At 40.2% G+C, this 26687-nt stretch overlaps 1 protein-coding gene across 6 annotated transcripts in view; it reads right to left on the reverse strand.

The window, feature by feature from the left end:
• Positions 1-2271: 2271 nt before the first annotated feature.
• RABGAP1L (RAB GTPase activating protein 1 like) overlaps positions 2272-26687 on the reverse strand; it is a 443815-nt gene continuing 419399 nt past the window's right edge. For all 6 annotated transcript variants that reach the window (XM_081024862.1, XM_081024852.1, XM_081024863.1 and 3 more), the window contains 6 exons: positions 24633-24743; positions 17939-18043; positions 15585-15668; positions 13063-13134; positions 8548-8745; positions 2272-7323 (listed from right to left, as the gene is read on the reverse strand). In XM_081024862.1, the coding sequence (XP_080880988.1) occupies positions 7171-7323; positions 8548-8745; positions 13063-13134; positions 15585-15668; positions 17939-18043; positions 24633-24743 (723 nt within the window). In that variant the 3' untranslated portion in view covers positions 2272-7170. The remainder of the gene's footprint in view (positions 7324-8547; positions 8746-13062; positions 13135-15584; positions 15669-17938; positions 18044-24632; positions 24744-26687) is intronic.

Here is a 26687-nt window from a genome sequence, read left to right on the forward strand (position 1 = left end):
TAATAAGCACATCAAATCCAACTGGTCTACAAAAACAAAACCCCTCCTCCCAGTTTCTCATCCTCACACCCAAAATCATCTCCTCTGGTTATTCTCCAGCTCTGTGAACGGTCGTCTCATTCTCTTAATTGCTCGGGCCGGGGAGCCATACTTGAGTCTTCAATCTCAGGTCCGACAGTCCATCCCGCAGTCAGTCTTGATGGCTTGACCTTCAAAATACGTTGAGAATCAAACCACCTCTCACAGCCTCCACTCTACCACCCAAGACCAAGACATCATTATGTTGTCTGGATTTTTAGCCTCCTGTTTTTCCTCTCCTTCCCCACTGTACCTTTACAATTGGTTTTCCATACAGTCGCCAGAGTAATCTTCAAGTCATTATTTTCCTTTGCTTAAAAACCTCCAGTAGCTTCCTATTAGACTTAGTTAGAATAGAGTCCAAACTCCTTACCATGACCTACAATGTCCTACGTGATATTATCTCACCTTTATGAGTCTCATAGAACTCATCTCTCATCACTCTCCCTCTCCCTGGTTTAAACACTGGTATTTTGGTTATTCCTTGAATTCACTGAGTTTGCTCTCACCTCTGTACTCTGTGCTTTCTCTGTCTAGAATGCTTTTCCTTTGGAGCATCATATAATTTCTTCAAGTAACCCTACGGAGGCTCATCCTGACTGTATTAGTTACGGTTCTGTCAGAGAACCAGAATCGAGAGATAAACAGTCATTTATTACAAGGAATTAACTTACACAGTTGTGGGAACTGGCCAAGCAAATCCAAAATCGCTAGGCCAGGCAGAGAGGAATACAAGATCACAGGCAGTCTGGGCCCCATGAGAATAGGTTGAAGCTTTCATCCACAGGAAGTCAGGGAGGAAAGAACACAAGCCTGAACTTCCTTGCAAGTAAACTTTTCAAAGATTTTGCTTTTAGCGTCCCTTTGACAGTAATCAAGTTTTGTTAAAGTATAATCTCAAAAAGGTGAAATCAAGATTCTCATGCAAATATAAAATGAACACGTGACAAATACTTTATTCATTAGTTAATGAGGGAACCAATAATACATTAAAATATAAAGTATGTTTGCATAGCTGAGTATTTATAGGCAATTTAACAATGGAATGTTAGTGTAAGGTTGCAAAGTTAGATACAAACTGGTTAATAAAAATCCTACAGGGTAACTACAACTGTTGGAGTTAAGTGTTGCACTGGAAAGTAGGAATTTGTATCCCTACTGGACAAAAATCTTCAAGTTAATGTGTAACCACTAAGAGTAGGACCTTTAATAGTGAACAAGGAGTTCCACTTATGACCTAACTGCCAAATTAAGTAGATGTTTTCTGAATAATTTGACTATTTTACTTTTTATGTGAAATTTCTCAATTTAAATACCACATGGACCAAACAAAAGATGTCTGTGGTCTGGGTTTGGGCCACAAGCTATCACTTTACAATCTCCGATTAATAGATGTTTAATACGTGCCGAATTGTATGAGGAGGACCTGACTAATCTCTTGGCTTTCACTTAGGCTCCATGGACTCCCAGAACAAAATGCAAATTAGAACAAAAAGCAAATCAGGATTCTCTGCAGCCTGCCCCAACCTCCAGGAGAGCCTCTGGAGTTCTGTTTGCATTGTGTATCACCCACTGTGCTGCACCTTGAAAGACCAGCCACAGCCACCTAATCCAGGATTAGCCAATCATATTTTTGCAAGACTTTGGAATCCGGATACTAAGATGCCAGCCCATCTCTGCTGCCACCTGAAGAGAGGACGTGTAGACTTGGAAATTGTGCACTTAGAAGCAAGGAAAGCTTGTTTGCAGAGAGAAGCAGCAGCAGACATGCATCATCTGGCAAGACAAGCAGAAGAGTGATTATGAGAACAGTTGCTTAGGTTCCAGATGGCATTCCAGTCCCTTGTCCCAGTGCCTCTTAAGCCCAACTGTTTGGCCGTTGGTATCTATGATTAAAAAAAAACAAAATCCCTATTCCTTTTCAATTAATTGCCTTATTATTATTACGCTAGCTTGAGAGAGTTTCTGTTACTTGCAACCAAGCACTCTCTATAGAGAGGAAAAGAGGGCACTTGGCAGTGCTGCTATACAGGATATCATTTTGCATGGTACAGCCTGGAGGAAGCTCCTGGTTATTTTTTCTTTATAAATGGACTGGAGTCTAGTGTCAAATAAGAAGTGTTACATTATAAACACTGAGTTCAGATGATTCAGAATAAAATCAACTAGAAAATAAATCCAACAGACCTATATAGACTGCAGAACAAATGTTTATTACTGTATAATGGGACCAAAGGGGCAACACAAAGCATTGAAAACAACACTGGCTCACAAAAACGGTCACCTTGTTACCTTCTTGGTTGCATTTGTTTATTTCACAAGGCTTCATTCACACCTGAAAACGATACTAATCCAATTCAAGTTCATAACGATTATAAAAGTAAACATTTGTTGGGACAATGTACAATAAATTGCACTTTTCTTAACAAGCATTACATTTACATTTATAGCGTGTACTATACATAATACATGGAATTATGGAAACATCTAATCAGTGTTTATAAAGGAGAGAGGCTGCTCACTAATGTTTCTTTTGTAGTCCATTAGCACTGTTTGGGCTAATCAACTCCTTTATCCCAGAACCTGTTTTCATTAGAGGAACTATAGACAAAAGTCATACAATTCATAAAAATAGATGGTGAAGAATTTCTACTACCTCCTCGGAAAGGGGAAGGCAGGAGTTGAAAGAAAGGAAGTGGGGCTGACTGAGAAACTTTTTTCCCTCATTTGAACTAAGAATCCATACATTATGCAAAATACCAAAAACAGAGAAACTGATGTAAAAGGCTATTGAGACACCTTGGATTCTGGTACCATCTTCAGCTTTATTCTTGTGCTTTCATGACACCAGAGTCTTGATGCATTTACATCCTTTAATTCAGTTTCCTATATTTTATTCCATATATAATATATAGTTATTAAGTTACATTTTAATGGAAAAGATTTTTACATGTAACTTACTGCCAATAAAAAAGGAAAGTAACTTAAAATGTTCATTTTCTATTCAGTGATTTCTTTTTCCTTAAATTTTTCAGAATACCACAAATGATAAACCAGGATGGAGGTGGGGAGAATGGGACGTGCTGACAAAGATGTTTTTAGAGCAGGTAGCAAATTCATTTGGAGATAAGCCTGACATGTATGTAGTCTTTTCGATAAAAGCTGAGAAAGGAACGCCTGCTGACTAGTCACTAAGCTATCAGTAAACATCCACTTTTCTCATTACAACTCAAGCTCATCTCCTACCCAGGTGCAGCCCACACTGAAGTGTTCATTCAAAGATAAGGAAATTCCCAAGGTAAAGGGCTCTGGCTTGATTGTAGAAGCCACCAGGACAGAGGAAGGATGTTTTGGAACTCTAGTTCCAACGTGACTATCACCATGGCAACTAGAGGGCAAGAGAGTTTTACATCTGGTAGTGCCCTCGTAGGAAACAGGCCACTGAGACCTTGTCTGCCCTTCTGTATTTGATGGCCATGTGTGTTCAGGGGCATGGTACCCGGGTGTAGGAGAGAGGCGGCGATGCTCTATAAAATTCTACCAGACATACACATACACACCGAACAAACAAGTTTGTCCACTCTCACATTTGTCATTGAAGCAAAGAGAATCTGAGCTTTTTAAAGTGTTGTTTGTAAGACTAAGTTATACAATAGAATTATCTTGGTAAGTAAAGTGTTCTTTCCCAAAGAGATAAAACTATTTTTTAAAAGCTCCTTTTTCCATTAAAAGGGTCCTGAAATCAACCAACCATCTTACCAGAATAGTTAGTAGACTGATTTCAGCTAAAGAAAAAGATAACTCAGTCCCTTACAATAGTCACATATGCGATTCTCATCCTCAGTAACCAGTCAACCCTGCTTAGGATCTCTTTATTTCGTGTGCCCTAACTGTGTATTCTCTTGTTTTTCTCACTTTAGCTAGAAAATGAAGCCACTAGTTATTAACTGAACAATAAAGAAAATAGAATAGGGGCTTGAGAAAAATAAATAATACATAGTGTAAAGAATGAAAATTTTGAAGACATGAAGATAAATATGATTAAATATTCCAACATCTGTACAAAAATGGCTTTTCTACTTTGGAGATTTAAGAAAGCCAGTGAAGAAGAAATTGTTAACAGCTGGGACAGGGGAGGACAGATACTGGGTGTATGGAAGGAGAGGCCATAGGCCTACATGGCATCCCTGTTAGTGTTTCTGATAGGCACTCATATACAGAACATTAGGTAACTGAGAGTTTGGTTTTTGCATTAAATTATGCGTAACTGAGTATTAGCCAAATTGTGCCATGGCTCAGGATATGGGAAGCCAGCGAACATATGCGTTGCAAAATTCAGCTTGGTTTCTTTCAGTCTGAAAGAATGCGTTAAACAAGATTTTCAAGATGTAAAAGCTAATGAACTCAATAATCAAGTTGCATTTCCTTCCTTTAATTTATTCTGCAGAACTTAATGAAAACAGAAATAATCACTTTCAGAATGTTGCAAACATTGGATTTGGGGAGAAATATTTTATACCGTGTATCCCTGGAAAAGATGAAAAACACTCGACTACCTGAAAATTTCCTGGATGTTTGGGCTGATTAATCTCTTTTAACAAGAAGTTAAGAGAAGAGTAGCAATTCTCAAATACATATCAAAATAAGTGAAATTAAAACTAGCAGTTAATGCTAGGATGCAGAGTGAAGGTGTGGTTTGCGACAATGCTATTACAACATATTGTATGAATAATCATGTCATATACTGTATTTTGAATTTTCTTTCTATCTTTACTATTGCAACTGACCGAAAGGGATTGCAGCGAGGAACAGTTCAGGTTTATGGTACCAAACACATACTCAAGTACGATATGGAACTGGAAAAGAAAAAGAATCAATAGATTACCATTATAATCTTTTAAAAGAGTTAAAAGGAAATTCAAAAGATAGACTTATTAAACGTTTGGAATGTATATACCTGGTGATTTTGTTTAAAGAAAAAATGTAAAGAGCTATGAAATTGAACTAGATGTACAGGTAAGGACCAGGCCTAGAGCCATTCTATTTCTCCCTCAACTACCATTTAAGGAAAAGTGCAATTTAGGTATTCTGCGGAATGTGCTAATTTTTTGGAAGTGAATAAAAGATCTGTACCATAGAAGTATGAGATTCACAAAAACAAAAGAACCTTTTAAATTTAGCTGGCCATGTGATAAGGTAACTTGTACAAGGTTTCTTGGAATCCAAGCATAAAATACTAGTAAAGCTAACAAATTATACTAAATGGTTTACAGAAACAAGTACCAAAATGCAATTCTCTGGCCATAATCATACAAAAAAAAAAATAGTTTTTCAAAACCACCATGTAGGGAATGTTAAAGTCAACATAGACAGACAGTGCTGGGTTATTTTCCTCTTTGATGAAATGAATAGTATGATGAAAAATGTCAGAACCAAAAAAAAAAAAAAAAACTTGTAAGAAAAGTATTATTCAATGAGCGTAACCAAGGATAACAGCCCTATCAGATTTATGGGTGGCAGAGGATACAAACACTTACTGGTGAAGAGGACCTCACTTTTTAGAGTTTACTGACCATTTTGGAGGGAAGGGATCCACCAGGAGCAATTTTAGTGCACGCTCCTGAAGCTGAAATGGCTCTTTCTTTATTTTTACTTCCAAGCGACTGTTGCAACATATGTATGGCACAGATGAGAATCACTCTGGTGATACAGAGTTTAAGATCCTTTGCAAAGAATATGTTCAACTATAAAGCCAAGGATGAGTATTAGAAAACGTTATTGTACATACCTGACAGTGGTTGGTGTAAAAGGACCAAAAGCCTCCAAAATAGGTTAGAAAATGAGAAAATTAGTTTTGCCCTCACCAAAGGATTTCCTGCAAGGATTATTTATATAGACGTGTGAAATATAATTGAAAGAAATATTTCCACCAACATTTAAACAATAGCTTTCTTTACCTTTCCTAGTGGTAAGTATTTCTATAAAGGTTTCATATTAAATCAAAAATGTTACAAACACATTTGCATCTCTTCCTCTAGGGGTCCCCGTGGCACACTTTTAGGAGCTACAGAAATCAGGAAAAGTTGCCCAACATTAAAACTGAGATGAAGTGAAGCTGACCTGTTTTCCATTTCACGACCTTAGCAGGGTTTACAGTATACTAGTGTTTCCTTAGCAGTAAATGTCCCGGGTTCTGTATTCCAGTGTGAACACGATGGTTGAACCTGGGTCTTCCTACGCTTCTCTGGTGAAGGCTCCCTAGGACTACAATGCGCAATATCCACTTCTTACCTTCCGTTTTCCAGAACTCACACTGTATTATACTTAGGAACTTGCAATTCCCGAGTGGAGTTCTTTAAAGGACCTGTTAGAATACCAGGGCTGAAGTGATTCATTTCATCCTGCGTTTATCACAATCTCAGTGCCTTTTATCTCATGTGTATTCTCAATAGCCTATCTTAGTCCATAGTTCTTGGCACTTCATTTCCAGATGTACCCAACAGAAAATGAAATATTTAATTCTCTTTGGGGACTGTTCAATCCCAGGTCTGTTCTTTCCTTCAGACAGGATTATCGCTATCCAGGGAATCCCTTTCAGGAGGAAACCTGACAGTGGTCCTGACCGGCCCCACAGTGTGCTTTATCTGAAAAAATCCTGAAAAGTTACGAGGTTTAGGTCTCAATTTTCTTTTTTCTGTGACAAATATCTTCCTATCACTTGAACCTTGGAATAAAAGACATTTCCATTTTTATGTAAAATAAAAATAATTATGAACAGTTAGTTCTAAATAAAAAGTATTTAGTTCTGAATTACTTATTTCCAACTAAATATCAGGCATATAAAATAATGCATTATGCTCGGATAGATCTGAACACGAACTTCCATGAAGAAGCTCGGAAACAGGTATTCAACATAAATCAGGTCAGTTTAAATAACATCCCTTTGAAAGTGTCATACAAGAAAGAGAGCTACTGAAAGATCTGGCTTGCTTTCTGGCCTCCTCTGCTTTCCTTCAAAGGGACACCAGGGAGCGTCCTCCTGGGTTTCCATCGCTTTGATCGTTGTGCTCTTGTGCTGGGGTGACGCTGGAACTATGTGCTCTCCTTGGGTGGCTGGGTGGCCTGTGGCAGCTGCAGGGGCTGGGTGCCTGTGGCCGTTTTGATAGAGTTCAGGGTTTTACTAAACCAAGAGTTTTTTGCAGCTTGGATTTCATTCATAAGGGCCCCTCTCTGATGTTCCAGTTCCTAATTAAAGAAAGAGTATCATCTTAGTTTTACAGATGTTTTCTCTCTGCCAAAAAAATCCAATCGCTTTGTGGAAACCCCAGGTCTATATAGCCACAGTTTTCCTCCCACAAAGCCCAGGAGAGATTTAATTGGCTTCTTAATACAAGAAAAAAGGTTTAGAGCTAAAAGAGTTACCACGAAAAACCGGAATCTGTGCTTTCTCTGAATACTGAAATGATACCTTATTTTATCTTTTTCTCCCCCTGCAATTTAGGTGTAGGTTACAACCTGAGATAACATGGTTAAAACCACAAACAAACATAAACGTGGGGAGGGATTGAATTTTTGCTGATAGTGTAGGCATGAATGGGTTCTAGTTCCAAACAAACGGCCTCTGCCCCTGAGAATGTACAAGGTCCAGCACAGGGGCAGTTAAAGACCACTAGTGCGGAGCTGCTGGCGCCATGGCAGGACATGGTGATGGGTGAAGATCACTGGTAAGAAGGAAATGAGGGACGTCCATCAGAGGCCAGGGCTATTTTTCTAATTATGTTATCCTCCAACATGGAAAGAGATTATGGGGAAACAGATCTGGCAAAATCAGGTACAGGTGCAAAGAAGCTCTAAAGAAAAGAATGGGTGTTCGTCAATGTTCAACCATCAGGGGAAGGATAATAGGATTTGGCCTTTCATTTCTCAGGATCAAGTTCAATGAGAGAAGACCTTGGCAAAAAAATCTCAGGGTAAACTAAAAAGGCGTATGTTGGGGCGGCTGGATGGCTCAATGGGGTAGAGCGCGAGCTCTCAACAACAAGGTTGCTGGTTCAATTCCCACATGGGATGGTGGGCTGCGCCCCCTGCAACTAAAGATTGAAAACGGCAACTGGACTTAGAGCTGAGCTGCGCCCTCCACAACTAGACTGAAGGGCAACTACTTGGAGCTGATGGGCTCCGGAGAAACATACTGTTCCTCAATATTCCGCAATTAAAAAAAAAAAAAATGTTTAAGTTCTCACAAGATACAATTTTAATTATTAAAGTTTCATTTAAATCTATGCTTTTATATTAGTGTTTAAAAATAATGTCAATGTGACTATGTAGAACACGTTAGTGGCCAGAAAATATACTGATCAAATATAGTAACATCTATAATTCTGAGCTAGGCAGGTATTTTCTAACATCTAGAATATGCTAGCCCATTAACGTTATTATCTCCTGTTGATATTTTATCATGTCACCAACCTGGATTTTACACTTGGCCTCCACCAGCTGCAGTTTGGTTTGTGCCAATTCCAGCTCCATCTCCCTCAGCTGCTTCCGAAGTGAATCCTTCTCATCGTCCGATTCGATGCCCTGGTCCTCTCTGTTTATGGCTGCTGGTTTCAAAGTGCCCTCCTTGCTGAAAATGTCACTACAGTGTTTACATGCCATCATTTTACCCTGCAAAATCCAAAAGAGAAAACCAACATCAAACTGTATTCCACAGCATAAGTCACTTCCCAAAACAACATAGGATTTGATTTTTATTTAGATGTTGCTTGTTGCCATCAAACGCAGGCCCATTTCTGAAGGCCATTATTTTTTGTGTGCTACAACCAAAATGGCTCTAGTCAGCACAAAACCCAATTATCTAAGACAGGTGCTCCTTTTCCTCCCAATATCTCTAGAGAGACTCTGGGAATAGACAGTATTACTATAGCCTCTTTTTGAAATCTGTTCTAGAAAGTTTGGATTACCATTACTTTTGCTAGTTGCCATGCCCCATTCATTATGCTCTGCGTGCAGCACCTCATTTCCTGCTAGAGCTGCCGTGTGAGGCGGTCCTATCATCACCCTGGCCTTCTACACGAGGGCTTCTACAGACTCAGAGGTTAAGCAACTTGCCTACAGCAGACTGAGGCCACTCTCACTAACCTAAATCGACCCTTGCAACAAATAAAGTAGGTGTTCTTTTGTTTGGCTTTACGCAAAGATGACCATTATTCAGGGTAACAAAAGTACCTTTGGCCTGGATTGCCAATCAGAGCACAATCAGCACCAAACCACAGAAACACTTTTCAAGACAGCAATGCTACTGTTTTCTGAAAATATCTCCAAAACTAGTTTAGAGAGAAAAGATATTACAGAATCTTTGTATTTGATGTCTTATTGTTACCACAAGCTCAGTATGTCCATAACCACTCTCCCCCTCTCTGCGCGCACGCGCACACACACACACACACACACAACTCTCCCCACGTTTCTACTGTGATGGTTTGTCACACACACACACAGCAACTCTCCCCATGTTTCTGCTGTCATTGTTCATGTCAGCACCATTTAGGCCTGAAGACTTCAGTGCCATCTTTTCATTAGCTTCTCCTTCTTTCCATGTTCAGCTGATCACTCCATTCTTCCTCTGACAATGTGCAAGCTCTCTCTCCCTGCCCCCGGCCTGAATCCCTAAAAGTCACCCTTGCCCCCACTGATTTCTTTCTTCCCACTTTTCAGAGTTCCGCCTGATTCATGTTCATTAGACACTTAACACATGTAACTCTCTCAAGAGCCTATGAGAAGAGAGAGTACAGTCCTGGCACAAATCAGCACACAGCAAGTATTTGTTATACATTTACTGGGGACTAAACAAATGTTAACGGGGTGGCTTTTGATCCGGGTCTGCAACGACTAGAAGTTTACCAAGCTGGGTAGGCAGTTCTATTAGGCTGAAAGCTATGAAAGAATAGATTAAACTCACAAGAGGGAGGAGGACATTGTGGCAGAGAAACACCGTATGCAGAGACACGGGGACTTCAGAGAACCACGGGGAGTTTGAGACAGCTCAAACAGGGAGTGAGCGACGCAACAGTGAGCGGTACAAAGTGAGAAGAGCTCCCCGTGGCCATGTGTAAAGGTCCTCAACTAGAATCCTGACTTTCTCCTGTAGAAAAGTCATTCTTTCACTTCCTCCAATCCTGTGCTGCTTGTGGGAGATGGAGCAAAGAGCCTCATGAAGCCGCAGTCTGGCAGACATGTGGAAATGTTGACACCAAAGTGGGGGAGAGGCTGCAGATTCCCGCCCACCATGCAGCTTCCTTAGTCACAGAACCCTGATGTTACGCGGGCTGGAAATATACTCAGTTAAAAGGTGCTATTTCCTAGCATCCCTTGAAGCTAGGTGTGGCCATGAAATTAAGTTCTGATACCGTTTCCCCGAAAATAAGACCGGATCTTATATTAATTTTTGCTCCAGAAGATGCATGAGGGCTTATGTTCAGGGGATGTCCTCCTGAAAAATCATGCTAGGGCTTATTTCCCAGTTAGGTCTTATTTTGGGGGAAACACCTGAGTGTGGTAATGGAACTTCTAAGAAGGCTACTGATAGGCAGCTCACCCAGTTGGAGGTGGGCCTTTATATCCTTGCTTCTCCTTCTGGCCTAAAATTCTACCATGGAATGTGGGTGTGATGGTGGAAATCCCAGTTTGACTTTTAGGTGACCTTGGGCATGAAAGCCCACGCTGATGCTATGGACCACTAACAACGGATGAGCTTGGGTCACTGACAAAAAACCAAGGATCTTTCTAGGCCTAGATTTCTTTTACGAGATAATCAACATCATTTGTGTTTAAGCCAGTGTTATTTTGGGTTTTCTATATATGGCCAATCTAATTCTAAATGGATACATTTATATATGGGGTTACTCGTTATAGTGAAAAGGATTAACTGGAAGGGGGAAAGGGATAGAGGAAGGTTACAGGAGGGTGGGAAAATCAGAAGCTATCACATCATGCCAAATAAGAGATGAAGACGTAGCACCAGAGAAAGATAAGGTAGTATTATGTAAGGACTGAGGGTATGGATTGTAGAATTTAAGTCTCTGGGTTCAAATCCTGGCACTACTGCTTATCAGCTATGTGACCTAAGGAAATGAATTACCTGGTTTGGTGATCATCAGTAAAACAAAGACACAACAAATCAGTAAAAAGAAGATATTATGGTGTCTACCTTCTCAGGTAGTTGTGAGGGTTATATGGGATAATACATGTAAAGCCTTACAATAGTACATACAGTAATTGTTTAATAAGTGTTAGTTGTTCTTTATTCTGGTGAAAACAAGTTCAAATTCCTCTTCCTGAATGTCATGGCCTTTCATTAGGTAACCCCACCTATTGTCCAGTAATTTCCTCTGTTCCTTAATACACACTCTAATCACATCAGTCTCCTTAAGGAGACACTGAAACGCTCATTCCTATTTCTGAGTCTTCACTACTGTTTATAACAGAATGGCATGTTTAAATCCCTCTAACTGAAGTCTCCCCATGCTGCGTTAGTCCAACCAGATCCAAAGTCATCTTCGGTCTATAGTTCTTACGGTTTGTTTTCTCTAACAACTCTGACTGTCACTGTCATTCAACTCATCACTTACATACTTTTGAACTGTTTCCTGAATGTCTCAAGTGCATGTGTGTATAACCAGTTCCTGTAAGAAAATTCTAAGCTCTTTGTCATGCATAATTTCTGTAAAAAACAGAAGTCTAAACGCTGTGCATATAGTAAATGCTCAATAAAACCTTTATGGAGCGATCAGTGTAAATCCTTGTTTCATTTTTATTTCTACTAAGATTTCAGTTCAAGACAGTTAACCCTATTAGGCCATGACACTTCATCAGCTGAGTCGTGGTCAGCGTGCCCACAATGTGCAAAGAATGATAAAGTCTTAGTAGGAAAAGGGGCAAAGAAAGGGAAGAAAGGAAACCAACATTTTAGCAGGTTTGGGGAGGGAGACTGCCAACTTTATACTCAGTAGTAACCTCAGACTGATGTTTCGTAACAGAAAGTAAGCAACAAAGTCAGAATAAGATTCATATTTTCAGTTCTCATGTCTCAGATTTTCAGGTTGTAACTTATGAAAACATGCATTTACTGTGTGCCAAGGACTAAGCTAAGCATTTTATATATATTATCTTATTTAATCTTCAAAATGACCTTCTGAGGCAGGTACTGTTATTTCTATCTTACAGAATACAAAATAAAGCTTAGAGAGGTTAAATAATGTGTCCAAGTTGTTAAATTATATGCTAAAGTGCCTAGGATGCATTTACTTACTAGTATTAAACCTGAATACATTCAAACAGAATTATGTGAGGTTTCCAGAACACTGGTCCCAAGAATTGGTTGTGCTAACATTGCTTCTTAAGAAGCCAGTCCATTTGGTTTACTGCTGTTTCCATAGAATAAGCAATTGCTTTTCTCAAGTAATGAGTTTTGCCACTAGGGGGCAGCGTATAAATAAATGCGACAAGTTTTTTTTTGTTTTTTGGTTTTTTTAAATAAACCTCTAAAAAATTGGAGGAAAAGTCAGTTACCCAACATGGGTTTTACAGGCAAGTTCCAGATTACCCATGGTGTTTACTGTAAAGAGAGTGATGGGATGATCCCACTGGGTCACGCACAGAAATGTCAATTCAGGCACAGTTGGGTTGCAGGCTGCTGAAGGCTCCAGGTTTCCACTACCCAAGAAAGTTCCAGGCATGTTGTGACAACGCTGAAATCCTGCTACCTGCCTCGGACAGTCCGTAAGATTCATGGGAACATAACCTTTCAGGTGGCAGGGAAGAGAATCGCACCCCAGTCACGAGAGATACTATTCTCCTTAATTCCTTTAGAACAAAGGGGTCGGGAGAGGGCATCCTCACATATTGGGGTCTTCCTATCAGGTGCTCACTTAAGACTGTGACTCTGGAAGAAATTCTATGACAGAACGATTGCACTCTCCTTACCTTCACCACTTCCAGTTCCTCCTTGCTGGCTGCTTGCTGCTTCTCCAGTCTGGTGCTTAACTGGGAGCAGATCTAAGGGAAACAAAAGAGTTTCTTTACTGGAAAATAGAATGACTCTTGCAGCGCGTGTACATATTACTGTGCAGCTCATATTACTCACATCTCTGATGCTAGAAGAAAGTTTGCAAATGAATTAGCACTGTAAACGCCAGTCTTTTCTGCAGTGAGCAGAAAGCCTGAGCATGCCCCATGTGTGAAGCACACCTGTTTCTTAATTCTTAGAAAAACCCACAGGGTAGATTTGATTTCTTTCTGTCACCAGCCTTTGTGACTGGTTCCAGAGAATTCCTGTCCTCACTTTTGGAATCAACTATGGAGTCTTTGCTGAGTATCTACTTTGTGCAAAGTTCTATGCTGGGAATCTGATGAAAAGAATTGTGAACCAGAAACGTCTCCTGTTGACAGCCACAGAAAGAGTCTGTTTTCAACTATAAAAGTTGCCTTATGAAGTGGCAGAGTGAATACGACAAAGATAAAATGACCAGAAAATAATAAAGATTAAAACTCTTATCAAGCGATTTCAACATAGCAAAAAAGAAAAAGCCAGGAAATCCAGCTTTACTACTTTCTAAGGACACAATTGTCCTTCGGCAAATTCACTAATCTTTCTAAGCTTCAGTTTCCTCACCAAAAAGTGTTGTGCTGTGATAATCAATGGGAAAAAAAATGTATGCAAAGGGTTTAGTACAGCACCTGGCTGATAAGCGCTCATTAAATAAAACCTCATTATTATTGATGCTGAAATAAGGTGCTAACCAGTACCAGAACAGGTAGAAATTAAGTGCTTTCAAAGCTAAAAACATTTTTTAAAAACACTGGAAGTTCAACTCTTGTTGAATTTGAGTGAAGTTCGAATATTTTATTTTTAAGAAATGAAGTAAAAGAGTTAGGGGATGTCAAATTTTAAAGTACAATTTGGACTAAAAACATAAAAGATCTACCTCTATTATCAAAACAGACATTTACAAAAAATCCCAGTTTACTCAAAAATAGTTCTAGAGACCAGGGCCTGCTTGTTGAGTTCAGTCTCCAATTTCTCCAGATCCAAGCCTGGAAACGATAAATAGGCCTGTATTAGGCGATGTTAAAAAGGAGCAACCTCCCTAAATAATTCTGACAAACCATATCCCCTTTTACATAAACCAAACATTCTGAAATATAGCCAATAATAGCCAATTCCAATTAGAGAATGCATTTAGATCATGTTTTATGTCCTAATTATCTTCAAACAGATGGGTCTGTTGCCTTTTACATTGCTGGAGGTACTTGCCAGAAAATATTCCAGAATAGTCCCATAGCTATTTGAAGAGTGCTGCATATGGCGGCCACCCATGGCCTAACATGGCGACAAAAAAATAAAAAATAAAAAAAGCACTTGCAGTGATGGCAAGTTCCACAGTACACGATCTTCAATGTTCCTTGTATTGGTTAAGGTCTAACCATCCCCTCTCCTACTTACCCAAATTCGAAATCTCAGGAGCACTTTAATGTTTTCCTTTGTTCTAGCAAAAATGATGATTTTTGTGTCTCCCTCTTTTCCGTTTTCATGGCTACTTATTTTAGTTCAGGGCCCTATTTTTCCTTACCCAAACTCTGTCTGTGTTTCAGCCTGTGGATCTCCACACACGATTACATTTCTCACTGGGGCAGAGTAGTGCCGAGAATCTGTCCCTGGTTATGCCACTGTCCTGCTCAAACATTCCTACTACAACCAGAATTAAATCCAAAGTCCTCAGCCTATCCGGGAAGACCTTCCCTGCACTGGGCCCCCGCTCACTGATGCTTCTCTTTTATACTTGAAACCTTCTGCCATACGAAACGATGTCTGTTCACTAACCTACCTCTACGCCATCGCACTTGCTGTTCCCCCTTTCCACCATCCGCATTCTCTCCTTCTGTTTATAGCCCCACATCTCACGTAGCCTTTGACGAGCTCAAATCAATCCTTCTCCAGGAAGGGTTTCCTCATTTCCTATAGGTGATACGCTCCCTTTCTTCTTCTTTACGCCCAGGTAGTATGTATCTCCCTCTTACAGGCCACAGAGCCACGTGGGAAAACGAGTCCCCACATTCTATGCTGTGGCAGCAGAGGACACGGTGATCCCCTAACTATTGCCACTTAATACAATCACTAAACTTTAGGCCAATATTACTGTGTGATCTACAGGAAATGAGCTTCCGAGCAGAGCAGACAGAATCCCCTGGTAAAAATAAGGTTTCTCCTTCCTCTAAGTGTCCCAAACTTTGTAAACAAACTAGACTGTTTTGCTCAAATAAACCTCCCATGTTATCAGCAAGCATGTCCAGCCATGTCAGTTCCAGAGGAGAAAATTTGCCACCAATTTTAATGAATGCAGTGTCGCCATTGTTCTGGAAACTGTAAAACCAAAACGTTTTTCCCCAAAGAAAAACAACAACAATAATTACTTTTATAGCGGAAAAAAGCCACACCGGCACATTACCTGTTTATACTCAGCAATGATAGCTGTCGTCTTCTTTATTTCATATTCTGCCTTCTCTAGCTGTTTCCTGAAGACTTCTTTTAGCTAGAAAGCGTGAGAAACATCAAGACTCAGTCAAAATCTTAATAATAAATTTCCACAAACATCTCGATTCCAGTATGCCCGAATCCCAGACAACGACAAGGTAAACACTATAACTCTATAAATTCTCCTCCCTGAAGTGACATCTTGGGTTATTTGAAAACCCTAATCATCTCTGGAGATACAGAAATCTTATTATCTTTCCTGTAATGTTTAAGACATGAGCAATCCTGTTACAAAAGTGCTTACGCTTACTGCTTACTTTATAAATCTATTGTTAACAATCCATTCAGAAGCTACCTTTATCCTTCTGAGCGTCTGAAACAAACATCACAGCAACGTTGCAGGTACCCTTATTAGAAATGTTATAAATTACGGAAAAAACATTTAGGCCTTCCGTTCAGTCCCCCACCATCACTGCCCTTACTTCTCTGAAGGTAGGAACGAGGCTCTGGGACTGGAGTCAGAAAAAGACGGAGAAAGAGCTCTTGAGGTCTGGAGACTTCAAGAAACAGTGACTTTAGAAGGAGCTCAGGTGACACACAACGTAGGTGCTTGTTATAGTCACAGAAATAGTAAATTACGAATGCTAAACTTAAAATCAGTTATCTTTATAGCCTGGTAGCTCTAGAATTCTAGGTATAAGGGGAGGCAGAGATGATGAAAAAGGTCAGGTGCCAAAACATAGAGAGGAAAGAATTCAGTTCCTCCAAGTTGTTGACCAAACAAACAAAAAACTGAAAAAAACAGCCTGGTTAATCTAGTACATAATCAGAATAGACAGAGGACTCTGCATTGCAGCATTCCTAGTTATGAATGGCCTATAATCTGTACTTGCTAATTCATCACAAATTAGTACAATTTATAATCGGACTCATATGATTACAAGATTTCTGAATTTCTTCACATTTGCTACATCCTAAAATTCTAGAAGCAATTTGTAGGTTATACTGATTCAAACTTAGTCTCTATTCTCTCTCTTACATAATTTAAGGACGTAAGCCATAGCCTTCTCACCTCCTGTGATAGGCTCCCACAGACTTCAGGACAGACTTACATGGCCGCCAGGCTTTGAGCGAGTGTCGCTTAACTCTCTAAGCCATAGCTTCCTCATCTAACAAAGCTCACGAAGGTATCATACGATTACAACAGGACACACATGGACACACACACACACACACACACACACACAGAAGAAACATGAATGAAATTCATTTGCCAATAGCTTCATTCTTTATCTGAGGCCCTGAAGTGAGCCCCCAAAAGCAGGAGGTAAAAGAAAAAACAAAATCCATAAAAGGCCTAGATCAAACTGGATAACCAGCCCCTCAAACATTTTGAGTGTGTTAAAAATATATGTATAATCTTGGTCCACAGTAAATGCCAAAAATCATTTTATCATGTTCAAAAAAAAAAAAAAAAATCAGGGAACCCTTTTTGTAATCCCTGGAAGGTGCTAAATGATACATCCCCTCATGAGTAACTTCACTGGAACCTTTTCTGCTTGGATGTCGGTCTTTAAAAGGCTTTGTGTTCTGTTTTATATTTAGCATCATAATGTGATGATGAAACTCATTAAAATAAATGAGTTAATCACAGCTGGCCATGACTGGCAGAGATGGAGAACACTGGGGAAGCCACCTGCTCTGCCCCTGAAAAGCCGGAAGCGTTGACATTTGGGGCCGAAAGGCCCTTCCTGTCACCTACTCAGGGCTCTTGCAATGGTGGTGTCTTCCAGCTGATTAGCCTTATAGCTCACAGAAGACGGTAGGGTGGTCTTGTACGAGCCAGGAGGCTAATAAGTTCCAGGCTTCTTCCCCCAGGGAATAAGGTTTGAGAGCCCTGCCAGAATGTTGGCGCTTCTTCTAAGACATGAATCAGGAAAATTAAGCACAGCTGACAGACACAACGCCCAGCCGAGATTTCTGTGGGCTTTCAGCTTAACAGTCAATTATCTTGGAGATACGACACGAAATGTACAGATTTCTCAAAGTTCTTGGATCATCCTCCAAAGTTACTAAACTTAGAGAAAACTTGCCACTGTTGCTAGACATCTCAGTAAAGGCAAATTCCTAAAAGCAGTTCAAGGGTGGAAACTCTGCCTCCTCTTCTAACACCTTCAAAAGAAATGTCAGGACTCAGTGCTCCTCACGTGTCGTGCTTCTGCGTCACCCTTGATTACGAATAAACGCACTTCTTGTTGATAGTATGGATCAGCTCCCTACACCTGTGCCCTATACCTGTGTGAAGAAAAGCCCGCCCATGCCTTTTACCTGGGCGGTCTCTTCCTCCTGCTTCCTCTTCTCCTCTTCAGTCTCTACCAGCCTCTGTTTGGTCAGGAGGAGCTCCTTATTCAGCACATCCGCCTTGTCTTCTGCCTGTCATCAGAGCACGTGGGTCACCAAGAAGGTAGGAACGTGTGTGTAGCCTTCCTCCAATCTCGAATGGTTTTGTTCCAGCATCACCAGAGCCACTCTTTCCCCTCCCAGCTCACCCCGGGGGTGGCTGCTTTCACTGAATTCCAACTACACAGCAGGCCCTCGGCACACCTTCTCTCTAAGCCTCAAAACAATACTTGTTTTACAGATAATGACAGTGAGGTTTGCGGAGATCAAACCGGAGACACACACCTGATATGAGAGCCATGAGCTGAATTCAGATGTGAACGGCCATCAGAGCCCACACTCTAAAGGTTTCTTACCCATTTTCAGATGTCACAGTGGCACTCGCTCTGAGACTGTGCAGATGGGTTGGATGAAGGGGTGGAGCCCCCTGTGGAAGCTTCTAACTGGTAGTGAGTGGGGCTCAATTCAAAGAGGGTCAGCAGACAGGTGGAAACAGGTGAGAAAATGCAAAGACCGAGCCCCACAGGGGTACTCACACAGGACAAGGAGCAGAGTAGGGAGAAATGAAGACTGAAACCCTATGGTAGAGCTAGCCATGAGGAAAACTGAAATATGGACCAGCAATTCAAACAGAAATGACCGTATTTCTAGAATGGCCAAGGAAAGATCAGACGAGTACTCTGGTCTTACCTTGCATACAGAGCCAAAATTAACTATGAAAGCATTCCGTGTGTGTCTAACTTAGTTAACACGCGTCTATTTTAGACTCTACGGCCCTTACCTCACCCTTTAGGTGGCAGCTTCAAGTTCACATCTGCAGGGAGCACGGCCTGAGCCCTGCCCCACACCCCCCCCCATCTAAATTAGTTCCTCTGTTTAAATCTCTCCTATTTCCCTTGACAGCACTTAGCACAGTCTGCAATGATGAATTACGTGTGACTTGTCTTGCCCACTAGACTTTAAGCTCTGGGGGCAGGAACCACATCTCTTTGGGGCATCACTCTAGCCCCAGAAGCAAGCCCAGCACCGAGGACAGAGTGGGTACGCCATCGGAATTTGGTGAATGAATGGCTGTGGCTCTGAGTCACTGCAGAAGCAGACTCTGTGAAGTGAAGGTGGCAGAGGGCCACAGATGAGCTCAGCAGAGAAAACCACAGGCGCAGAGAGAAGCAGCTATCCCTGGCTGGCAGCAGCAAAAAGTTATCCAAGTAATCGTGAAAACTGGCCAGGTGGCCTCCTGTCTGTTTGGCCGTATCTCCCACATGTCCAGATGGCCAGGCCAGCAGTCTGTTGGGCACTGGAAAAGAAACTGCATTCACTGTTCTCACTGCCTTAATAGTCCCACGTCCTATGTCCCAGGGGTTATAGCTCTGTTGTCAGATCATTTGGAACTGCCAGGTAGTTAAGGTGAAAAAGTCCCTTTTAAAGACTCTAAAATTTGCTCAGCCACATTAGATTTTTAGGGGGGAGGCGGGGAAGTGGAATTATGCAGCCAAAGAAGATCTTAAAATTACAGATGGACCTCAAAAAATGCAACAGATACGTTGCAAGTTAAATTTTCATAAATTGTAAGATATTTGATATAGATTATGGAAACTCAAAACTGTGACTTCTAGAGCTGTACGCCAGACGGCAGAAGCCACCCACAAAGCAGGGGGACCCTCCTCAAGGGCTCAGGCAGAGGGGCCTCGAACGGCGAAGCAATGAGCTGATCCTTTCCGTGTTCATAAAAATCTAACCAAATCTCCCTGTAACTCCAACCTCTGGTTCAAGTTCAACCCTAGGAAATCTGAGCAACAGTCCTGCTACTGCAGAAGATTAAAATTTAAGCTCCTCTTACAGCAATTTCCATCTTGTGAAATTAATGATGTGTACTGTGGCACTCTGGAATAACTTGTTTCAAAGTTTGGTTTTTTGAAGGGAGATTCATGGCCAAATTTTAGCCTTTCGTAAACTTCTGAAGAGTCAATGCTAGCATCCTGACATGCAGTAACAAGCTTCTTAAACCCTGCAGAGTATCTAGAAATTTTACAGTTTTGGGAAACATCTGTAAGTAAAGGAAAATAAAACCGCTTCCCTGAGGAAATCTTTAATGGACACCTAAATATTTCTGATGAGAGGACCTACTCTTTTAATTTCATGTTTTCTGCTGCACATTCTTCACTAGGTCAAGCTAAGCAAGCTGACTCTTTCTGTTGTTATCAGATCTGACGTCTGCAGACACTTCTGTGGGACCCGTATGAAGAAGTCCTAGAGTTTTCCAGGAAGCTTCATCTGAAGTTTCTCCTCTATGTTAAACAGTGAAGGAGAAGGGATTCTTCTCGTCAAAATAGGGCCAGATCTGAAATAGCCTGGTTTTCCCTCTAAAAACAATCTTCCAGGTCTTTGTACAGCCAATCTCTACACCTCATTTAAGTAGAAATCATCTTTCGTGTTAAATGAATCTCTAGGAATATAATACTAAACAGACAGATACTTAGATTCTATCTTTGAACCCAAATTCTAAAACCTTCACCATCATTTCATAAAACTGAGTGGACCATTGTTATTATTAAGTCTTCAAGTCACTTACCCATATCTTAAACGCCTTATTGATACTGAAATTTCCAATTGCTCACTAAAGCTTTTACGACATGTACGTGCGAGAAACGACACTGCAATGTGTGATTTAGTCATGAATCAACCAGTAACTTGATCAAAAAGCTCAGCTGTAACATTAGCATAAGGAGCTATCAGAAATGGTTTCTCAAAGAACTAGCCAAGTCAGCTGTTCCATTTAAAACAAAATAAACGAACGTGCCACTTATTGCAGGTAGCTTCTGTTCTAACACAGGACGTGCCGTGGTGAGAAGGGATGTTGGCACAGTCTCGAGTAGCACAGGACTGGTTCTTTCTGTCTCTTCTTTCTGTTCTTGGGGAACTGGAAGGGACGGGATGGGCTGAGAGCAGGTAGCAGCAGAAACTGATGTGGAGATGCTGTATCTTTTTACATTTCTAGTCACCGAGAAGCCCTTAATTAAAAGGAGTCTGAGGGAGGGTGACAGTCATAACAGAAGGCTCTGTTTGAGAGAAAAACTAGGAGCCTTTGCTGCCCAGGAAGCCTGAAGCCAATGCTGACATGACAAGGGTAAGGAGTAATTTATTTCCAAAAAGTACCCAATTACCTAATTAGTGTTTGTTTACTTTTTATGTCATTTCAAATATAATCTGCTTCATGTTCATTTAATGTTTGCCAAAGTTTTGCTATTTTAATTAAGAGATTTGATTTTGATAAACTGGGAATGGAAAAATACCAGCCGAACTGCGTGAAGGCAGGCAAAGCCGGTCCATTCTGTTCACTCTCAGGCGAGTGCCCTTCCTGGAAGCTGGAGGGCCAGGTCACCTAAACCACAGGGACAGAGTGTTGATAGGTGAACTAGCCCCACTCAGGCAGAAACTGCAAAATCAGGTATTAGGAGATATGCATGAAAGGGCAATTTTTATTCTTTCATCTAGATAACAAGATTCAAAAGGCAGGGGCCAGACCTTATTTACTTCTTTAAAAAGGGACAGAAAGAGAGGCATGATGGGAGGAAATAAGAGTGAGAAGAAATAAACGAAGGACTCTTTTCTTCAGGGACTGACCTAGTATTTACATGAAATAGCTAAGTTTGCAATAATCAATTATTTCAGGAGTACCCACATAGTAGTCTTTCCAGACTAATCCATAAAATGGATTTTCTTGGAAAAACTTTACATATTTTTAAATAATATATTTTATAATCATTTTTATTTTTAAATAATATATCTATTTAAATATGCATATTTAAAAAATAATTTTAGTAATTTTTAAATAATGCATTTTGTATTTAAAAAAATTTTAAACTTTTGAAATAATGTTTTCTGATTATTGAAAAGTTATAATGCATATTATTATTTAAGCAAGGGTGGTTAAGTAATTTAAGGTCTTCTGATAAAAGATTCGTAATTGAAAAAATAAAAATATAAACATGAGTATAAAAACTCAGATTTACTTTTATCACTCAGAGATATCTGGTAGTAAAATTTTGATGTATTTCTTTGTAGGCTTTTTTCCTGTTGATGTATATTCCAGTCTCCTTTCTTACAGGACAGCCCTATGCCAGCCATATGTCTTGTAATTTAGATGCAAACATTACATACAGATTAATTTACTGTTTTTTAAAAATATTATTATAATCTTCCCTTATTTTTAAAAACTATTCCAAAAAAAAACATTGTAGAGATACTTTCATTCTCCTCTTCTATTGGACATATGTATTATTTCTATTTTTTATTCTTACAGGTAACACTGCAGTAAATAACCTGTATATATATTTTTAACCAAATCTCTATTTTTGTTAGGATAGTTTTCCAAGTCAGAGTATACATATACATATACATACATATACATACACATACACACATATATACAGAGGGTGCCAAGAAAATGTATACACCTTTTAAGAAAGGAAAAACTATTAAAATTGTAATACTCCATATATACCGATAACAAAAGATGAATACAAGTCATGGTTGACATCTGCAATTATAAGAAGTGCTCACAATGGTTACCATCAGTGTAATTTTAATACAGTTTTTTCCTTTCTTAAAATGTGTATACAGTTTTTTTGGCACTGTGTGTATGTGTGTGTGTGTACGCGCGCGCGCGCGCGCGCTTTATCTTATTTAATCTTCCTAATGACTCCATATATTATTTTATAAATGATGAAACGGGCATATGTATATACGTGAGAGTGTGTGTGTGTATGTGTGTGTGTGTGTGTGTAAATTGCTAAATATGGTGCTTGGTCATAGTAGGTACTTGGTAAGTATTTAATTTCATTCTTTTTTTTAACCTTTTAAAGGCTCGATATACACTACCAAATACCTTACCCACACAACGTTCAATTTACAACTCCAGCCTATTTCACTGCATCCCCACTGAGTCCAACTGGTTAAAACTTTTTTCATTTAGTTAGTTGTCTTAAGAAAACTATTAATGGATAAAAGATTAAAATGACAGAATCAGCTGTGACAGAAGGCCTTTGGAAAGTTAATATGGAATTTCATTATAGTACTAACTCCCTGCTATAGTCTTATTAGTACAAAACTAAAATAGCTGAGGTCAGGCTGGGTGTAACCCTGACTGACTGAGGTGGCTCTTCCTTCGTTGGTTGGGACTCTTTTGGTCTCACAGTTTTCCTGTGATCTCTAAGCAGTTCCAAACAGGGTGGTTGCACGGGGTTTGTGGTTAAAAGGGCCATCCCCTTCAGATCCCCGACTGGGCTGCTTTGTACCTTCTGTATCCGGTGCCCTGAGCAGCAGTTTTTGTTTTATTTTCAAACTCCATTTAGCACTGACTCCTGCAGCTCCATCCTCTCCCTGCTTTTAGCCCTATTTTCCTTACCAGTGGTCTTATCTGTCATCTTACTGTGCTTACAACTGTAGAGCTGCAACATTAGCTGTTTATGTGGGGAAAAGGAGTTGTGGCAGGGGCCATTTTTAAACATTTAAAAAATTCCTTCGATTTTAAACATTCAGTCAGATTTATATTATTAATGGATTTGTATTTTAAATATTGCCAATTCTTAGAACACAGATAATGCCTCTTTTTTACAGGTTCAATAGTTTAAGTCTCAATTTTTCTGCACCATTTGTTGGGAATATTCACTTTTCAAAAGTCAGAACATAGGATGATAATTTTATTATTTTATTTTTTTTAAGAAGGGCACAGCTCACAGTGGCCCATGAGGGGATCGAACCGGCAACCTTGGTGCTATCAGCACCATGCTCTAACCAACTGAGCTAACCGGCCACCCTAGAGTGATAATTATAAATCTACACAAGACTCCTTCCATGCTGCCAACTATCTTTGAAAATGCTAGCAATAGAAAACAGGAAGTCCTAAAGCTGTTGGTGCTGTTGCAAAGAACAAGGAAAGTAAAACAATTTAAGGTCTTTGTAGCAACAGCTAACATTTATCCAACACATACTATTGGAAGTGCTTTACCGTATTTAATTCTCCCATCTTCCCTAGGAGGTAGACTTTTTTATACCTATGGGCAGGTGAAGAACTGCCCGGGCACATGGTTAGAAAATGGTAATGCCAGGATTCACACCCAGGCAGTGCTGCTCTCGGCTGCTGGGTTGCCTGTCAACCCAACAATACATGTATCTGAATGTGCATACTTCATGTAAAATCTTCACATTCATTGCCGATGAGAATTCATTCTAGAACAAAAAGTGAAGCCCTACCAGTGTTAGAATGGCATTAGTATACGTAACTGGTGTGCTCAGGTGATTATGCTGGCAACCCTTGGTTTAGGAAAAGTACAGACAAAGAGAGGAGACGCCAGAGAAGTTCAGAGGTATAAAAAAAGTATGTGGCACATGCTGTTTGGAAGTGACCCAAACATTTCTCAAAGGCTTACATTTTCCACCTGCTGCAAAGAGCAGTCAGTCAGTCCCCTCCCACTTCCCACCCACCCATTGGTCCATCAGAGCAGCTAACTCAGTGTCAAGGACAGAGGGAGCCCCAGCGGGCCTGTGGTGCAACAACTTGGTCCTGGCCCTGGAGGAGGCTGTCACAGCCTTATTTCTACCCAGTGAATGACGAAGTTACCTGATCCAGGTCATTCCGCAGGGCAATTTTGCTGGTTACTAGTTCATGGGCAAGGTCGTCATTCTCTTGTTCCAACCTCATGCTGGCCTCCTGTAATCTCCGGTTCTCCCTCTGCAGAAAAAGAGCAAAGCCAGAGGCGGGCATTAGCGCCGGGGCATACTGGCAGCAACAGACGGGACTGGTGAGGAAAAACAAGCAGCAACAACAGAGTGGACTTCTGAAGGTGTAAAAAGAGAAGGCGCAAGTGGCACAGGGAGGCAGGGCTGTCCGGGAAACAACAGTGAGTGAAGCTGGCGGTGCAGAGGCGACACTCTTCCCACCCTCCCCAGGGACACTTACAATTGTCCCTGAAGCCCTCCAGGCAGGACTTCATTATAAAAAGTGTGCCACAGAAAGCAACATTCCCACACATCACCCAAGTCCTGTGAGGTTTCCATATAGACCTAGAATGCAGACACAGGCAATTCTTTGTTTGAAGCATGCACAGTAACCCCACCCAGACCTCGGGAAACCACAAGACACAGTAGGGTTGAAATGGGGGAAAACCACTAGACATTTATTTCTTCAAATTGCTTTTCCAATAGCAGGGATCGAATTATCTGAACATATATAAGAATTATCTGTACCAAGAACCAGGCTACATGGGTTCATGGCTGCAATCAACTGACATTTTCATTCTTTGGGTAAAAATATATTTACTTTTCCGAACACCAGTTTCTGTGTTAGTAAGAGCAGTAATCCTTATGATAATGTCTCTAAATGTTTGCTTCTGGTATTTTTAAGTTTCAGATTACAAGATTCTGGGTAAATACATTACCAAGCTGTTTCTTTCCCCTTGGACTGCCAGTCACATGCTAGGAAGTAAGGTCTCCCTTTAACCAGCCATATGAACTGTGTACATTCACATCAGAAGAGCAATTTAACATCTCCCATTCCCAAGCCTCAGAAGTGTTCTCTCTGCTTCGTTAGCAGTTACAGAAGGTTCAAGAGAGAGCTGGCGGAAAAGGTTCTATGTCATGAGACCTTCCTGTTATTCAGATTCACACTCCTAACAGTGTTTTCTGCAAGGGTAGCAAAACTCAGACAAAGCAGGGTTGCACAACCAGAAGACAAATCTATGTCCTGTAAGAGAGTGTCTTATTTCATTGTGTGTGTGTGTGTGTGTGTGTGTATTTGGTGAATTTTATCTTCTATAGAACAATCTGGGGTTTGCCATATGGAAAGAAGAAAACTTAAGTTTTTTTTTCATTTGTTTTTCAAAGAAGGACAAAGAAACAGATGGTAAAGGCAAAGCTTGGCCTTTCATGGAGGTAGAGGATCCAAAACAGGGCCAGTCGAGAAGCTAAAGGACAAACCTATACTTTGACTATAACCAGACAACAGAGTTCACTTCCATGTTTTCCTTTGGAGACAAGGTCGACTGGGATAACTGGGGAGGGAATGTTAACACATGTAAAAAAAAATACTTACTGGAAAACGTTTAAAAATCCCAAATCACTTAGATACGTGTAAATAAACTCATGACACAGTTCCATGCAGTGTTAAAATATAAGTGAAAAATATCGAATGACAGAAGAAATGCTTATGATATCCTGTAGAAAAAGAGATAACTGGAAAACCCCATTTTCATGACAACATAAATAACAGGTATTAACTGTGGGTAGTGGATTATTTTTATTGTTTTCCTTGTGATATTAAAAGCGTCCAAGTTTTCCACAGTGAATGTACATGTATTTAAAAAGTTGTTTAAAAAAAATGAAAAGTAATTTAGAATTTCAATTCCACTAGAAACAATAAAATGTCAAAAAAAGAATTTTTTTTTAAGTCCACTGTTGTTAGATGCTCATATTCTACAAGAAACCATACCGGATCTTCCTTTGTGACCAAGATACAACAAAAGTGCTGCCTCCAGGAACCCTCTCCTAAGATATTCCCGGAAAAACAGTGTACATATTTATAGGAGCAAATTGTATTCATCAAATTCTGTCTGTCCCTCTATCTACAGAAGTTCTCTCTTCCCACAGAAGTAGAATAAACATGGAGACTAAATTATTT

This window comes from Rhinolophus hipposideros (genome assembly GCF_964194185.1).
Source record: "Rhinolophus hipposideros genome assembly, chromosome: 19".
NCBI lineage: Eukaryota > Metazoa > Chordata > Mammalia > Chiroptera > Rhinolophidae > Rhinolophus > Rhinolophus hipposideros.